The sequence below is a fragment of the Oryctolagus cuniculus genome, chromosome 12 (assembly GCF_051225735.1).
Source record: "Oryctolagus cuniculus isolate XC-2025 breed Fujian yellow rabbit chromosome 12, ASM5122573v1, whole genome shotgun sequence".
Classification (NCBI taxonomy): domain Eukaryota; kingdom Metazoa; phylum Chordata; class Mammalia; order Lagomorpha; family Leporidae; genus Oryctolagus; species Oryctolagus cuniculus.
Window position 1 is genome coordinate 89,747,538 of NC_142878.1, and position 22,241 is coordinate 89,769,778.

The window sequence follows — 22,241 nt, forward strand, 5'->3', positions numbered from 1 at the left end:
TGAATCAGAATCTCCAGGGGCGGGGCCTGGGAATCTGGACTCAGAAACCCAAAGTAGGAGCGACTTGGGGCTTCTAGAACCCTTTTGTGTTTTGACTGAGGTGGCCTGGACTCTGAGCAGCGCTGGGGAGCCCGGGGGCCTGCAGGGCACCTCCCTGGACTCTCACCTGGGCCACGGCTGCTGCCACTTCCCCGCCCCCCCCCCGACCCCCCCAGTCCTAGAATCTCCAGAATGTACAATGGAAACACTGGCCAGCGGGTGTGCAGAGGCCTTCTGGCAAAGGCAGCCGCTGCTCGCAGACTTCCTGTGTCTTACAATGTTATCTTCAGAATAGGAAACTTTGCCCCATTTTTGCAACGCACATCCTTTGCCTGAGAGTCGCTGGCGGTGCCGGCCAGCCGGGCAGGTCACTTCTCAGGCTCCGGCGGGGAGTTGTTCCGACAGTGCTGCAGGGGGGAGACTCCTCTCTCTCTGCTGCCCACAAGAACAAACAAACAGGCCGTTTTTGCAAAAATAATCCGCGTTGGCTGGGTTCCCCAGGATTCTGCGTCTTGCTTTCTCGGCCTCGGTGGCTTTGAGGACCGAGGGTCCTTGCTCAGAAGCAGGAGCCCTGGCTGGGAGGCCCCCAGCCTGCAGGCCGACAGCTTTCTGCTCCCTGGGTCTCAGTTTCTTCCTCTGTAACAGGAAGAGGTTGGGCTGAATGATCTCCTGTCCGGCCCCCAAGACGCCTTTACATTCCCCTAACTGCCTCCCGGTTCTGTTTTGAAATACGCATGAGGTTGCTATTAGATAGAACGTTCCATGGCCCCCTGCAGTTGTCTGCCCGTGCAAGAGGGGCGTGCCCCTCACCCCGAGACGCCCGTGCGGCCCACCGGAGGGGGGGCACACTCCCCAGAAGACAGGGAGCAGGGCACTAGGAGCCACCCACCCCCCCCAGCAGGGCTACTACACACTGACAGCTAGGATGTGTTGTTCTTCCAGTCGGAGGGATGGCTATTTTGGTTTGAGGGAAAAAAGTGATGCGTGTGTGTGTGTGTGTGTGTGTGTGTGTAGCTTACTACAAAACTTGGAAGTGACCAGAACGAATGATGTTTGCAAAAATAAGAGTCGTGCAGTTTCCCTGCGACGTACGTACCTGTTATTTCCGCCCCACTTCAGCCTCCAGAATTCCCTCACCACAGAGTGACGAAGCCCTCCAGGGAGCCCGCGTTGGCGCAGCCTGGCACCCAGGAGGCACCCGGGCAGCTCGTGGCCCGCAGGCCACCTGAGCAAATGGCCGTCTCGCGTCCCCGTGGCCCTTCTGTTGGCGGGGCCCCAAACCCACAATGAGTGGTTCTTGAAAACACCCTTCCCACTCTTTCCTTCAGGGAATTGGCTTCCAGGCTTTCTGGGTGGAGCTGCACAAGTTCGAGGCCCCGGGCAGGGCAGAGCTCTGGGCTGGCTGGGCGTGGTCAGGAGGGGGTTGGTAGGGAAGGTGGCAATGCTGGGACTCCGAGGAGAATGAGCTGCTAAGAAGTGGTTCTTTAAAGTGAGACGGGGCTGCCTGCTCTAGAGTGACTGCCCTGAGGAGGGACAGGGTTGAGCCAAGTGTATGCTCAGGTTACCAGCGGTTGGATGGATGGGTACTGGCATTAAGCAGCAGGTTTTAGGCCTCTACCTGCTATGCCGGCATCCTATTTGGGTGTCAGTTCGAGTCCCAGCTGCTCCACTTCCGATCCAGCTCCCTGCTAATGCGCCTGGGAAAGCAGCAGAGGAGGGCCCAAGTGCTTTGGGCCCCTGTACCCACATGGGAGACCCAGATGGGAGACCCTAGGCTCCTGGCTATAGCCTGGCCCAGCCCAGACCATTGTGGCGGTTTAGGGAGTGAAGCAGCAGATGGAAGATCACTCCCTTTCTTTCCCTTTGTCTCTCTGTAACTCTGCCTTTCAAATAAGAAAATAAATCTTTTTTTAAAAAAATGGATAGGTGGAGGAAACTTCCCATCATACCTCGCTGTTGGCCAAGGGTCGCCTGTGGAACCCCTAGGGTCCAAGGCACTCTGCACATCTCCTGGTGCTGTGGCAAGGCCCCAGTCCCTGTGTTACTGTTGGCTTTACCTGATACAGATGAATTTATTTTCATTTTTATTTTATTGGCGAGAACTTCTATGTACTGGTTCAGTCCCCAAGTGCCTACAACCACTGGGGCTGGGCCAGGGCCAGAGCCAGGAACCGGGAACCCAGTCGGGTCTCCTACATGGGTGTTAAACACCTGTTCCCTGAGAGCAGTTTGTGAAGGCCAAGGAGAAGGTACAGAGAAGTTGGTGGGAGAGGGAAAAAGAAAGCAGCAGCCGATACACGTGGCTTTCCTGTCTCAAAGGTTGAGTCTTCCCCAGAGAGGCCCCTGCACCCAGCGGGTGCTGCTAAGCACCCCAGTGCTAGCAGTTGGAGGATGGAGGGGGAAGAGCAGTTTGCTGGCCTGGAGGCTCGGCCCTGCCCAAGGTCAATGCCTTGGCCCCAGTGGCTGTCCATTCCCCAGGGGTCCTTGGGCTGGCAGGCTGCTGGGCAGTGTCAGGCCAGGGCACCCCAGGGAGACTGGCGACTCTGGGTCTCCCTGGCGTGGCTCCAGCCCCCACGTGCCCAGAGACACAGGCAGCTTGCTTCTGACTCGGCGCCCTCGGGGACCCGCCCGGCCGGAACCTGCCAGGGCCCCGTCAGTGCCGCCTCCCCGACTTGGCAGGGCCGGCTCCTCTCGCTGGAGCCGCCCTCGGTATTTCCAGCTTGGCCCCCTGCCCGCCTCTCTGGGGCCTCGCAGTCTGTCCCTCTCCGGCCAGGACGGAGGCAGCCTTTCAACCCCATGGCCTCGCGCCCTCACCCGGCCCACTTCCCGTCACCCCACTGTGCCCACCCTCGTCTGTGGGCCCCTCACCTGTCTATTATTGTTGACTGACCCACGGGGGACACCTGGGGCCTCACTCCTTTGTAAACCACCAAGGAGGCCGCTGCACACAGGCCGCCCCCTGGCTCACCTGCTGGGCTTGCTGCCCCAGGGGGCTCCTGCCCAGGCCAGGCACCTCCCTGCCCGCCCTCACGTGGGAACGCCTGCGTTGGCAGGGCCTCTGACTGAACGCGCTAGGAAACACGGCTTCTTAAAGATAGCTGGGTGGCATGTGAGCGTGCCCAGGCCAAGGGCTGATGCTGCTTCAGGGTGGCCCTTGGCTACCAGAGCAGGCCATCCAGGAAGTCCATGTGGCTTTCTTTCCAGATCCACAGAGAACACGCACAGCTCACCGGCTCCTCAGTGGTGCTGGCTGATTGGGTGGTGGGTGGCTGCACAGGATCTGGTCTAAGGAACCAGGTTTTGTGATTTCTTTCAAATACCATAGGCCGTGATGCTGACCAGATAATGTTTCCTGTTGGAGGTCATTTGGAGCTCTGCTTTAGTGGACAGATAAGAGCGATTTGTAATTGGTACGCCCGTTGTTTATACAGTGTGAGTAGCATAAACAGTTCTCCTAAGCCTTATTTATATTTTGCATTTGTTTATCAACCCCCCCCCCCAACTTCAGCCCAGCTGCTTGCGGAATTATTACAAACCCTAGATTTATGAGTCCTCATTAATGGTACTTTATTGTATGCACACAATAATTTATCTTGGCAGTATGCGTGCTTTAGCCCAAAGCCTCAGGGCTGCGGGGAGTAGGGGGAAGCCAGGAGCAGAGTGTCCCTTCCTCCCCAGGGTGTCCATGCGCTGTGGAGTTGGGGTCAGATCATCTGTCTTAGATCAGAGGCAGCCCAGGGGCCAGGGGACCCGAGCCTGAGACGCCGGGGTCCTTCCTGGAGCGTCTGCTAAGGTGCTGATTTCCTGGAGCTGCCCATGGATCGACTGACTCAGGGCGTGGTCTGGAGAGGGGGAGGTGCCGGGGAGGAAGATGACCAGGGTCATTGCTGGTTGGCAGTGATCAGCACTGACCAGTGGTTACCCTTGCTTACGACCCGCTGTGGTGCTGTGCTGTCATCCTGGTCCCTCTCTGGTCTGTCGAGCTGGCGCCAGCCACGCAGCGTTCCCGTGGACAGGGAGTGCCATCCCAGTGTGGAACTTGAAGGAGGGACAGGCCTTGAGTACGAGGGCCAGGCAGTGGAATCCTACGGGGGAAGGGAGCTGGGCTCTGATCTCACTGTCGCGGGGCTGCGTTTGACACCAAGGCTGGTCGCTTAGTCCTTTGGGCCATTCATCCGTGCAAAGAGGGGCCTCGCTTCCATCCTCTTCATCCAAGCCTGGAAGTTGCTCAGATGACTTCAATAAACCCGGGTGCTGCTCCTGCCTCTGCTGCCCCCCCCCCCCCCCAGCTGCTGGCCCTTGGCTTCCTGTGGGGCCAGAAGCAGTACCTTCTCCCAGCCAGCCTCAAGAGAGCTTCTTAGCTTTCAGTTTGGGTATCGTCCCTTTCTGGTTCCTGAGAACTATCCCTTCCCCACACACAGACACACAGCTTTTGCATGAGGGCATGGGGGGCATCTCCCCATTTCACAGTCGAGAAACCAAGGCTGGTGGTGCCTGTATGGTGGACGGTGGCACCAGGTTGGGTTGGCACTGGGGGCTGGAGTTGGGGAACGGGGACTGACGGGTGTTTGGGTTTTCTGCTGTTATTTTTAACTTTGGTTTGGAGCAGTGGCCACAAGACAGGGCCGGGATGTTGGGAGATGCTTGATGTAATGCAAAGGGCCTGGCCTACCAGTTCCCTGCCAGCCCAGGAGGAGGAAGTGGTTAGGTGGCCAGGAATGCAACCTGCGCCTCCCAGATTAATTAATAATTGAGAGCTGGCCCCTAGCCAGGCGGAGCCGGGGAGATACAGGGAACAAAGAGTGGTTCACTACAGTGGGGGAAGGAGAAGTTTGACTTTGCCTGTGGCTGGAGGGGAAATTCACAACGGCCCAGATTTACAGGCTGAATAACTCAGGATCCTCCTTCGTAGGCTGACTTGGGCATGTGCTCTGGGAATGCAGACGCTGGCGGCCGGGGCCACTTGTGCCCACGGGGAAGGGAGTGGGGGTGGTGGTGGTGGCAGGCGCCAGCCTCACGGAGGAGTCCCAGCCGTGGGAGCCCTCCGAGACAGGAGTGTGCTGACCGCCTACTGCAACTAGGTACGCTCAGTGAGGAGGGGTGGCAGCTGGGCGTGGCTGCTCTGGGTTCAAATGCTGGCTGATTGGCTGTGTGACCTCGGGCAGGGAGTTGGCCTCCCAGGATGAGAAGGGCTGTGCAGACGTAGGTGCTCAAGCAGTGACTGGCTTCCTGTGGGATGAGTGCAACAAGCCAGCCAAGACCAAGGACGCCCACTGCCAACAGCCTGTCTCTGCAGTTGCCTGCTGGGTGCTGCCTGCCCACCAGAGTCCCCAGGAGCCCCTGTAGGCTTCCCTGTGACTCGGGAAGGGCACCCCTATCTCCCTTCCTGGCACACGGAGGAGGAGACAGTTCTAGAAGGTTCTTGGACATTGCTGTTCATGGAGTTCAGCCCGGACATCTCCTTGGGCCTCTTGTCTTTTCAAGAAGAAATCAAGGATTAGGAGCTGGGCCGTGGACAGCAAGGCAGATGCCCCTCTTACTGAAAGGTTAGCCTGGGCACTCGAGCCAGAGAAGCACGGGCAGCCTTGGGGACCACTGTCCTCCCAGTCCTGCTGCCCGGGCTCTGGTCACACGGCGCGCATCCAGGCACGGGGAGAACGCTCCTCTGCCAAGAAAGCCACAGCTCCCGGGGTGTCCGTTACCAGGTTCCCGGGCGGTGTGGCAGAAGGCAGTTCATCGAGGTTACCGACCGTGTCCCATGCTGCTCCGTCCTTGACCTTGTGGACTGTGGGCCTTTATCATCAGCTAATGAATGGGCTTAGAGAATGGAAAACCCAGCACGGTTGGAAACAACACCCCACTGTCAGGAGCATCAGGACCCCCTTTGTGATGTGAGGCGTCAGGGCTTGGGGTTGAGGCATGGCACCAGGGGTCTCTATGGGATTCTCCAGTGGGATGGACCTCCTGGGGGGACTCCCTACCTCCATGACAGCTCCCACCCCACATCAGGCTGCCTGGGGGCTTGGGCACGCCCGGCCCCATGCAGCTTCAACCTGCTGCACAGTAGCACAGCCACAAACAGTACACGGGTCACTGTAGCAGAGACGGGGGCAGCGGCTGCCAAGCCCTGGGTCATTTTGCAACATTTTTGTAGGGAACTCTTGAATCTCATGTTACTACATCCTGTAGAGCAAATATTGTATTTAATTGTGGATTAATGATCTCTTCGGTCAATATTAGCTTTTTGCTTATTATGAGGCACTGCTGTTTGTTCTAGAAATATACAAGAATGGTTGAGGCAACTCTTCACTTTAAGAAAATCTGGCACGGAGCAGTCTGCATTCGCTAGAGAGGCACGGATTGTGTATCTTTGTGTTACAAAAGGGTATTTTAGAGGGAAGGGTTTAATGGAAGGATTATTTTCAAATTGAATGCCCCACCTCTGGTGTTTGGGGGTGTTCGTCCCACGCTGCATCTTTCGTGCAAACGGAGGCAGGTGTATTTGTCTTGCCAAGGTCACGGATGCTGTCTCTTTGGTCAATAGCAATAGGCTGATGTCAGATGAGGCTGATTTGGAGAGCTCCGTGAATCCGGAGGCCGGCTCTCCCACTCGGGCTGCTGCATTCAAAGCCTTCTCTTCCCGACAGCCTCGCAGGCTTATAAGCACGCCAGAGTCAGTCCGTCCCCACTGCCAACATCCTACAGGCTTGAGATTTTTTTTTTGAGACGTTAAAACCTGCTTTATATACCTGACCCTGCCAGCAGTCCCTTGCCAGGCCCCCACATCGCAGGGGCCAGCGAGGAAGGACAGTGCTTCTCCCCGCTGCCTTCATGCCCTGGCCTCTGAGCATCGGCGGGGTCACCTGTTCAATGGAACAGCATTTGCCACTGTGCCTTTTTCAATGGGGCGAGGAGACCAGATGGTTTCCCAAGAGTGCAGGGGCACGGTTCAGGCCTGGGTGGAGTGGGGGTTGGGGGTGCCGGGTGGACACTGGGGTCTGAGTGATTAAGCGAGATTCCGACCAGTGGTAGGGAACAGTAAGGAAACTGAGTCATCAAGCTCCGGACACTGTTTCTAGGCCCTTCTAGAAAGCCCCCGACCCCCTCCAGCCAGAAATTCCTCTGGAGGACACTGTGGGTGCGGTCACTCAGGGCCCCTGCTCTGTTTTCACCATCACAGCTTCTTAATGGGGTGGGGGCGGTTAGCTTAAAACAAATGAAAACAGGATCCTGTGTTTTTATAAAACTTGATAAAAATAGTATTTCAAGCTGTACGGTCACCAGAAGTACACAGTTATCAAAAGCACACACACCTGGCGGCCGCAGCACCCGGTCTGTTGGGGCGTCTCCTTGGTCTGCAGTTACTCCCATCCTCGCCAGCGTCAGCCGCTCCTCTTCCCCTTTGGGGGCCCTCTCTCCCTTTGCACAGCCTTGGGTTCTGGCTTTGGAGGCCCTGGTTTAGCCGGCAGCCTGGCCCGTCGTCCCTGTGGTCTGTCCTTCACCTTGGCCTGATCTCCATCAGCATCCCTTGCAGCCTTTCTCCTGAGCACAGTGGTGGTGGCGGGCGCCGGGCACGGGGATGCAGAGGGGCGCGGGGATGCTTTGGTTGGTCCAGGGGTCATTCTCACCTCGTCCTCGTCGCCCTGCCCCGAGGTTCTCGCTTGGTGAACATGGGGCCCCACCTTGCCATCTTGCCCTGGGTCACCAGGTTGTGCAGCCGTCCCTGGCACCCAGGTATCCTCACCTGCCCGTGGTAACGCAGGTATTAGGATGCGCACCACCAGCTGTGGTGTCAGGGAGAATGGGCTAAGGTCAGGACTGGGCTGGGCAACGATGCCCAGGCAGCATGGCAGATGGCCAGGCCAGAGATTTGAGGGGCCAGGGTGTGGGTGGGTGCCTCGTCTTGTCCCCTTGGCCCGTTTCCACGAGGATCTGAGTGCCTGACCCTGAGAGCTCAGACCGGTCCAGGGTGATTTTCAGGTCCTTTGCTTTCCAGGTTTCAAGCTGGGTCCAAGTAGACGTCTGAGGCTGGAGGTCGACCCATGAAATTGGAACGGCATTTGGGAAATACAGGAGACACGGAGGGGCCCTGAACCCTCCCAGCTCTGGGAGCCCTGGGGTGGGCAGCAGGCCCAGAGCTGGGCTCCCTGCCATGAGCCAGCACTCGTGAGCCCCTGCCGCACGCTCTGGCTGTCCGTGCCAGGGCCCCCAAAGGACTGGTTTTGTTCTTTGGTCTCAGATTCACCAGGGGAGTCAGGGTTGGGGTCAGTCAGTTCACCTGGGCACGGGGTTGAAGACCAGTGAGGATCCTGGCTCGTATGTGAACAGGCTGTGCAGATCCCTGGGCCAGCAGGGGTGCAGGGGTCCCTTCTCCTAGCCGATGCACCCAGGGTCATTGCACAAGTCTCTTTCTGGGGTGGGGGGCAGTAATAAAAGCGAGGCTCTCCCACCCCAGGTGGTCTCTGAGTAAGAAAACAAACAAACATACTTGGATTCTGACTTTGTGATAAAACAAAAGAGGACTTGGAATGGGAGTGAAGGGCAGAGCTCTTTTTTTTTTTTTTTTTTTTTTTTTTTGACAGGCAGAGTGGACAGTGAGAGAGAGACAGAGAGAAAGGTCTTCCTTTGCCGTTGGTTCACCCTCCAATGGCCACTGCGGCCTGTGTACCGCGCTGATCCGATGGCAGGAGCCAGGTACTTCTCCTGGTCTCCCATGGGGTGCAGGGCCCAAGTACTTGGGCCATCCTCCACTGCACTCCCTGGCCACAGCAGAGAGCTGGCCTGGAAGAGGGGCAACTGGGACAGAATCCGGCGCCCCGACTGGGACTAGAACTCGGTGTGCCGGCGCTGCAAGGCGGAGGATTAGCCTAGTGAGCCGCAGCGCCGGCTGGGCAGAGCCCTCTTGCAGAAGCTCTGGGCTGAGTGTACCCACCATGAAACTTGCTGCCCTCCCCCTCCCCAGAGCCCAGGCACCTCCATACCCTCCTCCTCCCTGAGCTCCCCCAGCCTGGATGCCTCAGCGGTCCCTCTCTCTCCGGGCTGCAGCGATCGGGTCACCTTTAGGAGGCTGCAGTCCGAGTGCCCAGCTCTGGGATGGAGGAGAGAGCTCGGGCGCCCGTCTTCCTGTGGCTCTCGCAGTAGTAAGGGGGCTTGGGGCCAGGCGTCTGGCACCGTGGTTAAGCCACAGCTCGGAAGGCCTGCACCTCGCATTGTATCAGAGCACCCGGCTTCGAGTCCCAGCTCCACCTCGGGTTCTAGCTTCCTGCTAATGCGTACCCACGGAAATGGCCCAAGTAGTTGGGTGCCTGCCGCTCACGTGGGAGACCCAGATTGAGTTCCCAGCTGCTGGCTTTTGCCTGGCCCAACCCTGGCTGCTGCTGATTGAAGACCTCTCTCTCCCTCTCTGAAATATATACATAAAATAAATAACTTCTAAAGAAGAAGGGAGCTTGTTCCCCAGAGCCGTGCCGTGGAGCAAACAGGCCGTGCCACCTGCGCCCGGGGACCCAGCCTGGCCTTGAGGGGTGGGAGCCGGGGACTGCAGGTGGCAGAAGCAGGACCCTCACATCCTGCTCTGATCAGCCCCTCTGCTGTAGGGCTGTGGAGGGGCTGCTGAGCAGGCCAGTGTCTCAGTGCCTGGGCCAAAGCTTGTTTTGTATCAGGGTTGCAAGACGAGTTCCTATGCGACTTGAAAGAACAGAAACCTCACCCATCTCAGCCTAGGCTGCCGCTTCGGCCCAAGCCAGCAGTGTGGCCGGGCGGGCTGGGGTCAGGCGCTGAGGCTGGAGGAAGGGTCCCTTCTGCAGGGCCGCTCAGGCTGCGACAGCCCGGCCAGTCAGACAGCCCCTGGCGGAGATCACCTCACCCCCAGGGCTCCTCAAGCCCTTTGGGAGGAGGGGGCCTCTGGGGAGGAAGGCAGACACGGAGGGCCTGGCTCAGAGAGGGTGGGCTCAGGGCCTGGCCGGCCACACACATTGCCCTGCCACATTGCTGTGTGGCCTTTCTGACTTGGGGTCTGAGAATTGGGGTGCTCATACCTCCTGGACTGTAGAGAAAAAAGGGACAATGAATGAAGAGCCCAGGGCACCAGGCCCCTGCCAGCCTCCAGCGAGGCAGCCCTTTCCTAAGACGGGCGTTTGTTCCTGCAGCATTGCTAGAAAACGCTCATTTTTTGTGTTTCTGTTGTTGTTATTCGTTGGAGTGGAATATTTGCGCAGAATATTTTGAGAGAAGCTCTGCGTAAAAGCCAAAAAGTGTATGTATTTGCAGGGTCGCATAGGGGGTCGTAGATGGCGATATTTTGAAATACCCACTGGCTGCCATGGAGGGTGGACAGCGCATGGTGGGTCAGCGGCACCAACACTGCCACATCTGAGGGCCCCTTTTAATGTCCCCCCGTTTTAAAGATTTATTTATTTATTTGAAATGCATAGTTACAGAGCTAATGGGAAAGACAGATCTTACATCCGCTGGTTCACTCCCCAAATGGCTGCAACAGCAGGCGCTGGGCCAGGCCAAAGCCAGGAGCCAGGAGCTTCATCTGGGTCTCCCACGTGGCTGGCAGGGGCCCAGGCACTTGGGCCATCTTCTGCTGCTTTCCTAGATGCATTAGCAGGAAGCTGGATCAGAAGTGGAGTAGCCGGGACTCGAACTGGCACCCATATGGGATGCCGGCATGGCAGGTGGCAGCCTAACCCAGTTCACCACACAGTGTCTTTACAGAGCCCCCAGCAGGGCAGCTTGGCTTGGGCGTGGCTGGATTCTCCCAGCAGTGTCCCTGTGCCAGCCCGTGGATTGCAATCCTGGGAACAATGCAGCCGAGCCCCTGTCTCGGCCTAGACAGACAGGCACTCGCATCCCAGCTCTGCATCCACTAGCTGCTGGCACTGGGCATGGGCCCTGGCCTCCAGGCCTCAGCTCCCTTATCTGAACATGGGGATGAGTGGGAGGACGAGCGGAATGTCAACATGGTCCTCCGCCTGGCGTGCGGCGAAGCTTGTTTAGTGTTGGCTGGCTTAAGCAGGTACTTCACAAAGTTCATGGAAGATGCATATCATGAAAGCAAAACTAGTTCAACGTTTCTTTGCACCAAAATAAACTTACCTTCGCATTCCATTTTCCACGAACTTTTTGTAGCACCTGGCATCCTTCTGACTGTTAGCATTTTCCTTTGACTGTCAGCTGCCTTGACACGACTTATCTTTGCAGGTGTTATTGCCTGGTGAACTGTACAGGCTAAGCCAACCTATTATTATTTAGACAAATAATACAGATTGATAAGACCGCATGGTCATAATAATACGAGGAATAGTAACAGCTGTTAGCTTACGGAGCACTTATCTTGCGCACTGTTTGGCGTTATTTGATGCACTTGAAATGAATCTGAACACCCTGATGAAGGAGCCACTGGTTGCATGCCCATTTTGCAGGTCAGGAAACTGAGGCCCAGCGAAAGGAAACCACTTGCCTGAGATTTCACAGCTGGTGAGTGGCAGAGCCGGGGTTCACATGCAGGCAGCTTTCTTTGTTCCTGAGCCCGTGCAAGGAGACACCCATTCACCGGGCCCCGCTGTGTGGCTCGTTTCCAGGGCAACCTGGGCAGGTCGCGTCACCTCTTTGGGCCTCGGCTTTTGCACCTTGGCCCTGTGTACCACGTGTCACCCAGCCTCCCTCCATCTTCTTGCTGTCCTCATCCCTGCGGCTCCCGTCACACTCCTTTGTCTTAGGAGTGGACCCCGCAGACCGGCTGAGCGAGTCCTTAGAGAGGGTGGTGGCCAGCACACAGCCCCAAGCCCAGAGAGCAGCGGCCGGCGGAGAAAGAGCCCCTGAGGTGGGCCCTGCGCAGGCAGCGGCGGTGGTGGCCAGACCGCCGTGATGTAATGACCGATTAGGGACTTCCTCTTGGAAGCCCAGCTTCCTCTAGGAGCCAGAGGTGCTGGAGCCGAGGTGGGGGGTGGGAAGGGGTGGGTGGGAGCGAATCAGAGGAAACTCCTGTCAGCTGGGCCCAGCTTTTGGAAAGAGTTCAGCAGAGGCTCGCTCTAAGCTGTTGGCCATTAACGTGGCCCTGTGTGCATTCTTTCTCTGCTTTTACTGCCTGAGCCCAGTGGATAGAGGGCTGCTCTTCCCCTCCCTTAATGAAGCAAAAAAAAAAAAAAAAAAAAAAAAGGCCCTAATTAACGGGCATCTCAGTTCTTGCTGAAAAACCCGAGGCCATCTTTGAAGCTTCAGACGACAAAGGAGGGTTAAGTGGAAACCCTTTTTCCCTCTAAGTTTGATAACAAAAACTACTTATCTAATGGGCAAACAAGACTTTAAAAGGGGTGTTAGGTTAACCAGATGCAGGGCCACGTAATTGCTCCCAGGCCTGGGAGCCACAGATGAAAAGCTGCCGGTTGGACGGGAACTTGAAGCCAGGCTTGACGTGGGACAGCGGGGACAGCAGGCCCCGGAGGCCTCTGTGCAGCCCTGTGCTGAGGGGCCTGGTCTCTGGCTCCGCTCTGGCTCGGCCACCGGCCTGCAGGGCAGATGCCTTCCTGTCCCTGGGCCTGCCTGCCCTGGTCTCGGGCCCACGGATGGCGAGGCTGTGCGGGTCCTTTCGGTCCAGCCCGGCAGAAGCAGGGAGGAAGCTGCAGCCCAGGTGCGTGCAGAGACCTGGAACACAGAGGGGTTGGGCCCCCTGCGAATGCTCAACACCTCCCGAGTCCAGATCACATCAGGGGACAGCTCTGGCCCCTTCTGCAAGCTGGCCGAGTCCTGGACTGCCTGGCCAAAAGGACAGGGGAGCTGCAGAGTGCGCACGGTGCTCTGGGGGCACACGCGGCCCGCGGGGAGCACGCAGGAACCTGGCTGCCCCTGCTCTTTGTTCTGGAGGAAATCTGCTGGTTTGAAGAAGCTCAGGGCTTTTCTTGGGATTTCAGCTTTGCCTGCCTCTCCCAGACTGCAGCGGGCCCCCCTAGCTGCCCCAGCACCCTCACAAAATTACACGTTGGGCTCCAGGCACCCTGGCGTGGTGGGGAGGTGGGGGGGGGGATAGGGGGACGGCTGCAAGAGGAAGGAATGCCAGCCATCCGAGGGCCTGCCTGGCTTCTGTGCAGGGGAGGCCCATTGTCAGGCTGGTCGCCTCCTGCCCCAGCGCAGGCAGCCACCACCCTCTGGTGGCAGGAATGTGGGAGCCACGGGGAGGCAACCCGGGGCTGTTCCCCTGGGTCAGCCCAGCTGAGGCCACGCAGAGGGCTGGCTCTGGGGCACTTGGCACGTGCTTTTGAAAATATCTATGATGAAATGCGCAGCTCTTAAGGGGACTTCGGATGGAGACTTTGGAGGTCACACACCAGCGGTCCAAGCTCCCAGAAACTTTCCCGCGCCCCTTCCCAGTCTTCCTGCTCCCTGGGTGGGGGTGGGGGAGTCCTCACTGTTCTGGTTTCTCCAGGCCACTTTGCCTCCTCGAGAATTTCCTAGCAATGGAAACAGGGCACGCGTGGCCTTCCGTGCCTGGCTCCTGCCGCTCAGCAGGACGCACGTGCAGTCCATGCCTGCTGTTGCACGGCTCGACGGCTTGTTCTGTGGCAAGTAGTCCTCCATCAGATGCAGCACCGGTCTCTGGTTATCCGCCCTCCTGGAGAGGGACAGCTGAGTCAGTTTCTGGCATCGGGTGGTATAACAGGGGTGTCTAGATGTGCCCAGATTATATGCCAAATCACAGAGATTTAAAGCTCATTGTTCAGATGGGAAGGCTGAGGCCAGAGGGGAGAGAGGACCTGCTGGATGGGAACCAAGGGGCAGGACTCCTGGCTCCCTGGCTAGCGCCGCTCTGCACATCCACCCCGGCGGACCCAGCGCCTCTGCTCCTCCCCCTGCCCCAGCCCTCCCAGCGGGACCCGGAGTCTGGCTGGGAACCAGGCCAGGCTCCGAGCAGGGGGTAGTGAGCGGGAGTTTCGGTCAGAGCTCGGTCATCTTTGATGTTGTTCACTCGGGTCTGACTCCCCGGTATTTATTTGCAATTAAAGAGCTGGATCCTAATTAGGCTGATGGCTGTGGGAGATGGCGGGGCACAGCCTTGGAGTCACAAGGGGAAAAAGATCCCTCTGCAAGACTGTCCTGAGTGGCAGCCAGGCTGTGGATGCAAGGCCTGAGGGGGAGAGCGGGGGCCGTGTGGCTTGGGAGAGGTGGGGGGGAGGACTGTGGGTCTGGGGGCTCCTGCCTTCCTGCTCACCGGGCTGCAGAGAGCGTGGCGGCTGCTGTTGCACACATGCATGTACGCGCGCGCGCACACACACACACACACACACTCATCATTGTTCTAGACCTTCAGTTCTACACCACTCAGTTCTTGCATCCGCCCCTTCCCTCCCGCCTCGTCCACTGCAGGGCCTAGGTGAGGTGGCCCGTAGCATCTGCAAAGGGTCTTAGAGTTTGCAAAGGGCACTGCTCTCCAGCACCCTGGTGACACTCCCCACGGCGGTGACCCCTGGGGCCACGGCGCTACAGCTGATCTCCCCGCATCCAAGGGATTTGTTGCTGGAGTTCCCAGAAAAACCCAGACAGGGACTTGCGTGAGTGAGGCCACTTGGTGATGGCATCTCACAGCAGGGAGGTGGGGCTTGGGACCACTCAGCAGTTGCCCACGGCCACACAGCTGGTCAGCGGTGACAGCCTCGGATCTCTCTCACTTGGAAACCTTTCAGACCACACAGCAAGGTTCGAGAAGAACTCTGGGGTCCCAGGCTCTGATCCTGGCTCCGCCGGCACTGCCGTGGGCCCGTGGGCCAGCAGCTGCCCACCTGCTGCTGGGCAGCGTTTCCCCCTTTGGCCTGTCCGGAGCTTTGTGAGGGAGCTTCCCAGGCCCCTGTGCAGCCTTGAGTTGGTGGAGAGGCCCAGGACCCACCTCATCCTGCTCCTGGTGGAGCCCGGTGCAGGAGCGTGGGCTGCAGTTGGGGTGCCCCAGGAGAGAGAAGGCAGTGGGCTTCCCAGTGGCGGCAGTCTCTCTCCTAGAGAACTGGGGAGACGTGGCCACATACCCAGGGGGTGGTGTCTCTGAGCCCAGTGGCTGGGGCACAAGAAACTCTAGGGCGGTTCTGTGCAATTCACCCCCAGACATGGGGTATCATCCCTGGGGAGGGTTCTGGGGCCAGGTTGGGGGGGTGTTTGGCTCTGCTGGGGAGAGGAGGTAGGAGGAGGGGACCTTGAAGTTCCGCCTTTGGTCTTTGATTGGAAGGCCTATAAGAAGCTGAGGCTGGCGCTGTGGCTCAGTAGGCTAATCCTCCACCTGCTGCGCCGGCACACCGGGTTCTTTTTTTTTCTTTTTTTTTTCTTTTTTTTTTTTTTTTTGACAGGCAGAGTGGACAGTGAGAGAGAGAGACAGAGAGAAAGGTCTTCCTTTGCCGTTGGTTCACCCTCCAATGGCCGCCACGGCCGGCGCACCGCGCTGATCCGATGGCAGGAGCCAGGAGCCAGGTGCTTTTCCTGGTCTCCCATGGGGTGCAGGACCCAAGCACCTGGGCCATCCTCCACTGCACTCCCTGGCCACAGCAGAGGGCTGGCCTGGAAGAGGGGCAACCGGGACAGAATCCGGCGCCCCGACCGGGACTAGAACCCGGTGTGCCGGCGCCGCAAGGCGGAGGATTAGCCTAGTGAGCCGCGGCACCGGCCAGCACACTGGGTTCTAATCCCGGTCTGGGTGCCGGATTCTGTCCCGGTTGCCCATCTTCCAGGCCAGCTCTCTGCTGTGGCCAGGGAGTGCAGTGGAGGATGGCCCAAGTGCTTGGGCCCTGCACCCCATGGGAGACCAGGAGAAGCACCTGGCTCCTGCCATCAGATCATCGCGGTGCGCCAGCTGCAGCGCGCCGGCCGCGGCGGCCATGGGAGGGTGAACCAACGGCAAAGGAAGACCTTCCTCTCTGTCTCTCTCTCACTGTCCACTCTGCCTGTCCAAAAAAAAAAAAAAAAAAAGAAGAAGAAGAAGAAGCTGAGAAAGAGGAAGTGCCCTGTCCTCCCTATGCGGTCCCCTGCCCCCTGCACGCACTCTGCCTGCTGCCCAAGCAGAGATAAGGAGATGAGGTATCAGGACGCCTACGAGTGTGAGAAGCTGGCCACTCTCAGGAGCAGGGAGCCAGGGGTTGCCCTGCGAGACAGGCCCATGCTTTGGCTTAGAACCTCCTTAAATGCGGTAGACAACATACAACAACCTTGTGTCCCAAGCTGGGATGCTGGGATATGGGGAGGAGTTTCAGTCCCATCTAGGCCACTGCTTTGCTGGAGTGGGTGTGGGGGTGTGGGTTGAGGCCCAGATCAAAGCAGGATGCAGCTGAGAGAGCTGGCAAGCCTCGGTGGTACCCAGGGGGCTGTAGCGCTGGTGCCCACCTATGCGTCCTGCCATGAAGGTTTACGCGGGTGGGGTGGGGGCTATGGGAGAGGGAGGCTGAGCTGGGAGGAGTCTCGCAGCCCCCGGGAGGCACCGCTCGGGGCTGGCAGGGACCCCGGAGACCCACCCCCCAGCCCAGCCCCGTGCTGTGCCGAGTTCCCTCCAATGGTGATGGCTGCTCGGCTGGAGTGCCTAACCACGCTCACCTGCTCCGCTGAGGCAGAGCTTGGACAAAGGCTGCACACAGGTGCCCTGGCTCGCTTGTGCTGGGTGCCAACTCCTAACCTTTGTTCTGACCTCTGCCTGGGGCCTAGTATGTGTGAGAGCGCGGTCCCACCCTGCTGCCGCCACCCGCAGGCCCACCTGCCGGCCCGAGTAACCCGCCCGTGCCCTGTGCTTGTCCCGCAGACGCCAGCATGTCCCCGGACGCCACCAAGCCGAGCCACTGGTGCAGCGTGGCGTACTGGGAGCACCGCACGCGCGTGGGCCGCCTCTACGCCGTGTACGACCAGGCCGTGAGCATCTTCTACGACCTACCTCAGGGCAGCGGCTTCTGCCTGGGCCAGCTCAACCTGGAGCAGCGCAGCGAGTCGGTGCGGCGCACGCGCAGCAAGATCGGCTTCGGCATCGTGCTCAGCAAGGAGCCCGACGGCGTGTGGGCCTACAACCGCGGCGAGCACCCCATCTTCGTCAACTCCCCGACGCTGGACGCGCCGGGCGGCCGCGCCCTGGTCGTACGCAAGGTGCCGCCCGGCTACTCCATCAAGGTATTCGACTTCGAGCGCTCGGGCCTGCGGCAGCAGGCGCCCGAGGCGGACGCGGCCGACGGCCCCTACGACCCCAACAGCGTGCGCATCAGCTTCGCCAAGGGCTGGGGGCCCTGCTACTCGCGGCAGTTCATCACCTCCTGCCCCTGCTGGCTCGAGATCCTGCTCAACAACCAGAGATAGCGGCGGCCGCCGCGGGCCCCCGCAGACGCAGCCCCCCCCCACGGACCCCTCCCCCACCCCCATATCATCTACCTAGATTTAATATAAAGTTTTATATATTATATGGAAATATATATTATACTTGTAATTATGGAGTCATTTTTACAATGTAATTATTTATGTATGGTGCAATGTGTGTATATGGACAAAACAAGAAAGACGCACTTTGGCTTATAATACTTTGAATACAGATATATTTTCTTTCTTTTCCTCCTTCTTCCTCTTTTTTTTTTTTTAAAGAAAATGATAACAGCAGAGCTGGGTGGAAAAGCCTGGGTTTGATCTATGGTTTTTGAAATCTTAATTCCCAGACAAAAAGCTAATACCAGTCACTCGTTGATAATAAAGTATTTGCATTATAGTGGTTTTTTTTTTTTTTTTTTGGAACTATCTTTGGCATGCAAAAGAAGTCCCATCATCAGGCACCCTGAAACTTGGCTTCAGTTTCTTTTTTTCTTTTTTTACTGGATAAGGAGAGAGACTAAGGACACCTCGAGCAGAGGGAAGCCAGAGTGGGCTCTTGCTGCTTCCTGTCGGCGGCTGTGGTGTGTCCACAGGCAGGGGGAGTGCAGCGGCCAGCAGGCCTGAGCCGGCTCCCAGTCTGATGGGGAGGCTCCCGCCCTGGCCTGGAGGAGCCGCCGTCCCCTGGACAGGCTCAGATGCAGGCCTCCATCTCTGAGATGAGCACAGCTAGAAGAAGACATTGCTGCTCCTCACTCTGGGGAAGTGGCCTGGGAAGAAAGGCTGAGCTGCCGGGGTCTCCCACGGAGTCTCCCACGCAGCTCAGCTACCTGGGGTGTGGGCCGGCTAGCCCCCCACCACCACCAGCTCCGCATCTGCCCGGCTGGGGTTTGTTGATTTGTGTAAGGCAGATGGTTTATCTTAAATGTTGAGGTTCTGGAAGGATGCATGCCTAGCTCATGAGACAAAATCAAGGTTAGAAGTTACATCAAACTGTCGGACCAGAGCCATATCATTAGATCAGAGTTTTCTTAAGAACATGCTCAAGGAAAAAAAAAAAGAGAGAGAGCGCCTCTTGGCCAAGTAACCAGGGGGAAATGTTACATTGTATATCTTCTTTCCTGGAGATTTACATTCGCATGTTAAGTGCTCTGAGAAGTCCTGCCTAGTGTCTCCCACTGGGTCGTAAATGATCGGAGACTTAGCAGCTGAACACAACTGCCATCCCTTATCCTGCAGGCCCAGGACCCGCAGCAGCTCCGCCAGTGGTTCTGGCTCCAGGGCTCTCTGGGGGAGGTTGCGGTCAAGATGTCAGCCAGGGCTTGACTGGGGCTGGGGACCTGCCCCGTGCGCTTGCTCACGTGGCTGCTGGCCGGAAGCCTCAGCTCCCCACCACTTGGATCTCTCCATCGGGCCACTCGTGACATGACTTCCCCAAAGCCTTGGGGACCTTGGAAGCGGCTGCTCTCACTTCCTGCCATACTGTGTCAATCACACAAAGCATCCCTGTGGGAGACACAGCACGAGGATGGGAAGGCAGGGGACAGGGCTCGGCCGCCACATCTTCCTAGAAATATACCATGTAACTGGGCGTCCTCCCCCCCCCAATCCTGTCCCCATGGCAAAGCACTCTGGTGCCTCTGGGCTGACCACAACTGGCCGTGCCAGGGTTCTGCACACTCGGGCTCTGTGGTAGTTAGGGGGCTCTGTCCTTGGTGTGGGGTCAGGCTGGAAAGGAGTAGGGAGCCCATTACAGGGGAGTGTCCTGGGGAAGGCTCAGCGGGGGGCTTGGTGCTTGAGAGAGAAATGAGAGGCAGGCTGGCAGGCGGGGCTGGGGTTGGGGGGAGTGGTGGCAGAGACCGGGAGGCAGCCCAGGGGAGCTTTCAGACGACCCATGTCCTGGAGCCAGGCTGCCTGAGTTCAAATCCCAGCTTTGCCATTTCGAAGAGTCGTGGAAGCGACTGCTTGAATTTGTAACACGCCTCAGTGTTCGCATCTGTAAGATGGGAACAAAGCTGTCCCTGGGACTGGTGGGAGCTGGGAGAAGGAAGCACACCCTGCAGTACCTGGAAAGCGGGGGAGTAGGGTGCTGAGTGCCGTGAACAGGAGCTGGGCTGTGTTCAGGGGGCAGTGGGGAAGGCGGGCTGGTTTCTGAGGAAGCCTCTGCAGGGGCCTTCATGGTCTGGAGGGGGCATCCCAGAGGCTGCCGGCAGGAGCTGGTCCTCTGAGCCCTGAGCGTGGCGCCCACCAGTGCCAGGCTGCGGGGGGAGGGGGACTCCTGGCCCTGGGTGTGGCAGGGATCAGTCCCCCCATCAGCAAGGAGCCAGAGAGGGATCCGTAACGCCGGGTTAGAGATGGGGAGAGCGGGGCCTGGAGCAGGTACTGTCTTCAGGCCTGGACTCCAGGTTTCCCTGCCTCCTTCGTTTGCACAGACAGAAAAATGACCGCGTTCTCAGAGGGTGGATCCTTCCGGGGGCCAAGTCCCTTCCCGTGGCAGCCCACACTGCTCGGTGCCTTCGCACTGCCACTCCTGCCTGAGCAGACAAGGGAGCCCCGTGCCCCTGCCGCCCCCTGCGGTGCCCCCGCCCACTGAGCAGAGCACAGCTCCTCTCTCCGACCTGAGCCTGGAGTGATGATTCAGAATGGCGGGTGCCAGCCATGAGGTTCCTCACGGATGGGACCAGCGCGTGCTTGCGTCAGCACTGCCCTTTGCCCAAGCTCGCTGTGGGAAGGGACCTCAGAGGCCAGCCTTGGGCAGTGGTTGTGATTGGCTTTGCTACAGTGGGCCTGTCCCCTGGGGCTTGGTTTGCTGCAAGCAAGCCTGAAGCTCCGAATTCTGGGGTCCCAGGGACATCAACCTTGCTGGAGAGAGCCCCAGACCTGCCCTGTCCCGAAACTGAAGACCTCGGGTGACTGTGGGTGTCGCACAGAGGCCCTGCTGCTGAGGGTCCCACCCCAGCCACCTAAGGTGCAGACAGGGACATCGCGCCCCCCTCCCCCCCATCCTGGTGCTGGGCAGCAACTGTGGCTTCCCCCGGACCACCCAGCAATCGGTGACTCACACGCCGGTGGAGACACTTTCTAAACAAGTCCCTGGGCTCCAGAGAGCGTGGGGGTGGAGGCCTGGGCGCTGAGGGCCCTGGGAAGCAAGGTCGGTGGGGGAGTGAGTGGCCCCAGACTCCGGCTCAGCTGGGCAGTGCCCAGGGATTCGTGTACTTGACCGGGCTGCCAGAGAGGTGCCTTCTCCTCCCCTCCACACCCCACCCCAGCTTCACCTGCCTCTGCCTGTGTTGGGGTGGGGGATGGGATAATGGATGATGGGATAGGGATGGGTGGGTTGATCTAGAAATGAGAGGAGTGGGGGGGACTGGTGGTTAAGACAGCACTTGGGACGCCCGTACCGGGTATCAGAGTGCCTGAGTTCGAGGCCGGGCCCCGCTCTCCATGCCGGCTTCCTGCTGGCACGGACTCTGGGAGGCACCCATCTGGAAGACCTAGATTGAGTTTTGGGCTCCTGGGTTTGGCCTGGCCCAGCTCTGGCTGTCGTGAGCATTTGTGGGAATGAACCAACACATGGGAAATCGCCGTCCTGTCTATGTTCCCCTGCCTTTCAAAAATAAATAAGATTAGAGCAAATATAAATAAGAGGAGACTAACAAGCTCTTGCGGGGGCTTACAAGCTCTGGCCAGAGCTGCCTTATTCTAATTCCGACACTGCCATCTTCCCGCTGTGTGACCTTGGGCGAGTGCCTTAACCTCTCTGTCTTGGTGTCCCGGTTTGTGAGAGTGAATGATAATATTAGTAATGCCTCTTGGGGTTTCTGGAGGGTTCCATGAGCCTATGCCTGCGAGGTACTGAGAAGCTGCCCGTGTTGAGTACCTGGGGCCTGGAAGGTTTCTCCGGCAGCTGAGAAAAGCTTTGGTTTGGGACACAGCAAGGGAAAGGACTCAAATCCAGGTCCTTGAACCTGCTGGAAAGAGGGGCCCCTTGTCTATTGGGATGTCCCTGGTCTGGGCCACCAGGACCTCTCCTGTTCTCCACCAGAGTGATGGTCTCCAGGGACCCTCAGGATGGACAGCTACCTCTGTGTGGCCTGGGAGGGCCTGAGTGTCCGGCCCACCCCATGTCAACCTGGGCAACTCCCTTCACACACCCAACTTCTCGCTCTCGCTCGCTCACTCACTTTTTCTTTCTGCCAGGTCTTTGCCCAAGCTGTCCCCTCCTCTTAGCCATCCCCCAGCCTGCCAGCTCTGACCACACCACACCACTGCCTCCCCCCAGCTCTTGGAATCTCCTGGAAGCCAGCAATGCCGCTTGTCCCGTCTGCCGCCGTGGCCCTGGGCCAGCCTGGTGCCGGGCACAGAGGGATGAACTCCCTGAAAGTTTGTGGAATGAAAGGGTCAGGAGGTGATGGGTGTGGGTGTGTTTTATAAACTTGAAAGGACCACGCAGAGTCCCAAGGGGGTGTGTTTATTAGTATCCTGTGTCTCCATGACAACCCCCAGCTGGTGGCTCCCTCCAGGCTTCTAAGAACACACCCTTCCCCATCCTCAGGCCCCCTCGGGTTGTGCGGGCTCAGTTCCTGCAGCCTCTCCTACTCTCCCAGTGGTGTGGGATCCAGAATCCCTGGTTTGCAGCAGGGAACCAGGGAGTAGGTCCGCTGAATGGCTTAGAGCAGAGACGCAGGGAATGGCCGAGCGGGGCAAACCTCAGGGCCCCTTCGCTGTCTCGGAGCTGAGACCCAGAGAGGGTAGGGCACCAACCAGGGCCATCCAGCAGGGCAGTGGCCAAGGGAGGCCAGACGTGTACTTGGTTTGGTTATGCTGCAAAGGCTTCTGGGATGCCAGTGTCAGCCTGAGCCAGGCAGGTGAGAGGGAAGAAAGGCAGGGGT

At 58.6% G+C, this 22,241-nt stretch overlaps 1 protein-coding gene across 3 annotated transcripts in view; it reads left to right on the forward strand.

Annotated features, from left to right (window-relative positions):
• SMAD6 (SMAD family member 6) overlaps positions 1-17,749 on the forward strand; it is a 71,881-nt gene extending 54,132 nt beyond the window's left edge. For 2 of the 3 annotated variants that reach the window (XM_051822327.3, XM_051822328.3), the window contains one exon: positions 16,808-17,749. In XM_051822327.3, the coding sequence (XP_051678287.2) occupies positions 16,808-17,349 (542 nt within the window). In that variant the 3' untranslated portion in view covers positions 17,350-17,749. Of the gene's footprint in view, positions 1-11,468; positions 11,524-16,807 lie in introns of all 3 variants that reach the window. The other variant, XM_089310608.1, reaches the window with a different exon arrangement.
• Positions 17,750-22,241: the final 4,492 nt, after the last annotated feature.